Source organism: Sceloporus undulatus, chromosome 1 (assembly GCF_019175285.1).
Source record: "Sceloporus undulatus isolate JIND9_A2432 ecotype Alabama chromosome 1, SceUnd_v1.1, whole genome shotgun sequence".
NCBI classification, from domain to species: Eukaryota; Metazoa; Chordata; class Lepidosauria; order Squamata; family Phrynosomatidae; genus Sceloporus; species Sceloporus undulatus.
In genome coordinates this window covers 334,892,404-334,895,125 of record NC_056522.1, presented here as the reverse complement: position 1 = coordinate 334,895,125, position 2,722 = coordinate 334,892,404, and the positions used below count along the sequence as shown (strand labels likewise).

At 63.8% G+C, this 2,722-nt stretch overlaps 1 protein-coding gene across 1 annotated transcript; it reads right to left on the bottom strand.

Moving 5' to 3' along the window:
- Positions 1-519: 519 nt before the first annotated feature.
- On the bottom strand, positions 520-1,988 carry INSM2 (INSM transcriptional repressor 2). Its single transcript, XM_042460271.1, has 2 exons — positions 1,941-1,988; positions 520-1,751 (listed from the first exon to the last, which is right to left on the bottom strand). Exons 1-2 carry the CDS (start codon positions 1,986-1,988, stop codon positions 684-686), a joined length of 1,116 nt encoding a protein of 371 aa, XP_042316205.1. The 3' UTR covers positions 520-683.
- Between the last annotated feature and the right edge of the window lie 734 nt (positions 1,989-2,722).

Genomic DNA, 2,722 nt, shown 5'->3' with positions numbered 1-2,722 from the left:
TCCTTCCTTCCTTCCTCTTTCTTTCTTTCCTTCCCTCTCAACTCCTTCCTTCCTTCTTTCTCACCTCTTTCATTCCTTCTTTCCTTCCCTACCAATTTCTTCCTTCCTTTCTTTCTCTTTCTCTCTCTCAATCCCGGCCCCCCCCCCCCGAGTCCTAAGGCAGAAGGGTGCCTTCTCCCTAAAACCTGACGGGGAGCTTGCTTTCTCTTCTGCGGGGCTGAAACGAAGAGAAGGCAGGAAAAGAAAGGAAATGCGGGGCAACTTTCCAACGTCCTAGACGCGCCCCCCCCCCAACCCCTCTTTGATAAGGCAGCAAGGCTCATTTAGGACCATTGTCCCCCCCCAACCCCCCCCCACTTACCCACCCACCCCCAAAAGCCCCTCACAGCCCCATTTGGCACGGCGCGCCCTGCGCTTTTCCTTGGGAATGACAGAGTGGGGCTGCATCCACACTGGAGACATAACCCGGTTTGGCACCACTTTAACTCTGTCTGGCTCAAGGCTATGGAACAACAAACTCCAACTCCCAGAATTCCATAGCAAAGAGTCAAAGCGGTGCCAAACCGGGTGATTTCTCCAGTGTGGCTGCAGCCTGAAGGGTCCTCGGGCGGCGAAGGCGAAGGCGAAGGGAGGCTTCCAGTCGAGGGGGCTCCCGGCCAGTCCTTGCCTGGGCTTCTGGCAGCCTAGCATCCCGGCCGGAGGGGCATCTGCAAGAGGAGGACCTGCCTGTTCTCGGAGGGGTGGCACTTGTTGATGTGGCGGGTGAGTCCCGGGGAGCTGAAGAAGGTGGCGGGGCAGTGCTTGCAGGAGAAGATCTGCTGCGGCTGCTGCAGCTGGACGGGCTGGGCTCCTCCGGCGGTCTCCCCCGGGGGCTGCTGGGCCTGGGCTCCTCTTCCTCCGAGGGGCAGCAGCAGCTCCTCCCGGACGGCGGCGGCGGCGGCGGCGGCGTGCCAGAGGCGGTGCTTGTCGCGGAGGTCGGCGGAGGGGAAGGGCGCCCCGCAGAAGGGGCAGGGGAAGCCCAGGGGCTGCGGGGGGCCGGGCGGGGGGCCGGGCTGGTGGGTGCCCAGGTGCTTGCGCAGGTAGGCTTGGCGGCGGAAGGCCTTGCGGCAGTAGGGGCAGAGGAAGAGCTCCCCGACGGAGGAGGACGGGGAGGGCGAAGAGCCCTGGAGGGAGGAGGCCTCGGGGCAGGAGGCAGGGTCCTTGCAGCAGGCGCCCTCCGCTGCTCCCGGCTGCTGGGCCCCGTTCTCCTTGCCCGGGGTGGCGGCCCCAGCCAGGGGCCTGGGCTTGTGCCAGCGGCGGTGGGAGGCCAGGTTGGCCGGGCAGCTGAAGACCTTGTGGCACTCGGGGCAGCGGTACTCGACGCGGACGATGCGGGAGCAGCGGTGCTGGGCCAGGGCCAAGGGGTCTCCGTAGGGCTCCTTGCAGAGCTGGCACACGAACTGGCCCCCCAGCAGCAGAGAAGAAGAAGAAGGCCCAGGGGCCCTCCCCCGGCCGCCCTCCTCCTCCTCCGACGCCGCCTTGATCCGCAGCCCCAGCACCGGGGAAGTGGTGACTTCGTCGGCGAAGCTCAGCCTCCGCGCGGCGGACCCCGACTTTTGCTTCTTGGGGAGCGGCGCCTTGCTCCGAGGAGGAGGAGGAGGAGGAAGGGGCCTCTTCGGGGGCGGCTGCGGGGGGAAAGGCAGCGGCGGAGGCGGAGGCGGAGGCAGGGCCCGGGGAAGGGGGCCCGGGGGCTTCTCCGGGGCCGGGAAGGACTCCGCGGAGGCCGGGGAGCGCAGGAGCAGAGCGGAGCCCCAGACGGGCGCCAGAGGGGAGCCGGGCTGGGGGCTGCCGGCAGGGCCTCCCTCCTGCTCCTCCTCCTCCTGCTCCTCCTCTCCCTCCTCTTGGTCCGGAGGGGTCTCCGGGGGCCGTCGGGGGGCTCCCAAGAGGCTTCCAGGGCGCACCCGGTGGCAGCCTCTCCGGCTGCGCTTGACCAGGAAGCCCCGGGGCATCTTCGCCAGGGAGGGACCCCGAAGTGGCTCCGGCAGCAGCCCTTCCCCGAGGGGCCTTTTATCCCTCCGGCTCCTCCTTGAGCAGCCAATCAGGGAGCAGGAGGGGCAGCGGGGGAGGGCCGGGAGGGGAGGGAGGGAGGGAGGGGGAGGCGGGAGAAGCAGGGAGGGGGCCCACCCTTGGCGGGAAAGGGGCGACAAGCCTCAGCCCCCCCCCCCCTTTTACCTCAGGACCAAAGCTTCTCAGGACCTATTATTATTATTGTTATTATTATTACTGTATTTCAGTAACGTTCAAAAAATGGTCGAAAATGTGTTTTTAAGTGTCAAGAAACAAGAACTGAGAAGAGTCCTGGATAGAGGAGAATTCCAGAATCACAGAATCATAGAAGAGTTGGAAGAGATGGCAAGGGCCCTAATGCAGTCCAGCCCCATTCTGCCATGCAGGAACTCTCAGTCAAAGCTTCCCCTGCGACAGATGGCCATCCAGCGTCAGTTTAAGGACCTCCAAGGAGGGAGACTCCGCTACACTCCGAGGGAGTGTATTCTACCCACAAACAGTTCTTAAAGTTCCTCCTAATGTTGAGGTGGGATCTCTTTTCCTGCCGTTTGCATCCATTGTTCCATGTTCTAGTCTCTGGAGCAGCAGAAATCAAGCTTGCTCCCTCCTCAATGTGGCATCCCTTCAAGTACTTAAACAGGGCTCTCATATCACCTCTTCACCTTCTCTTCTACAT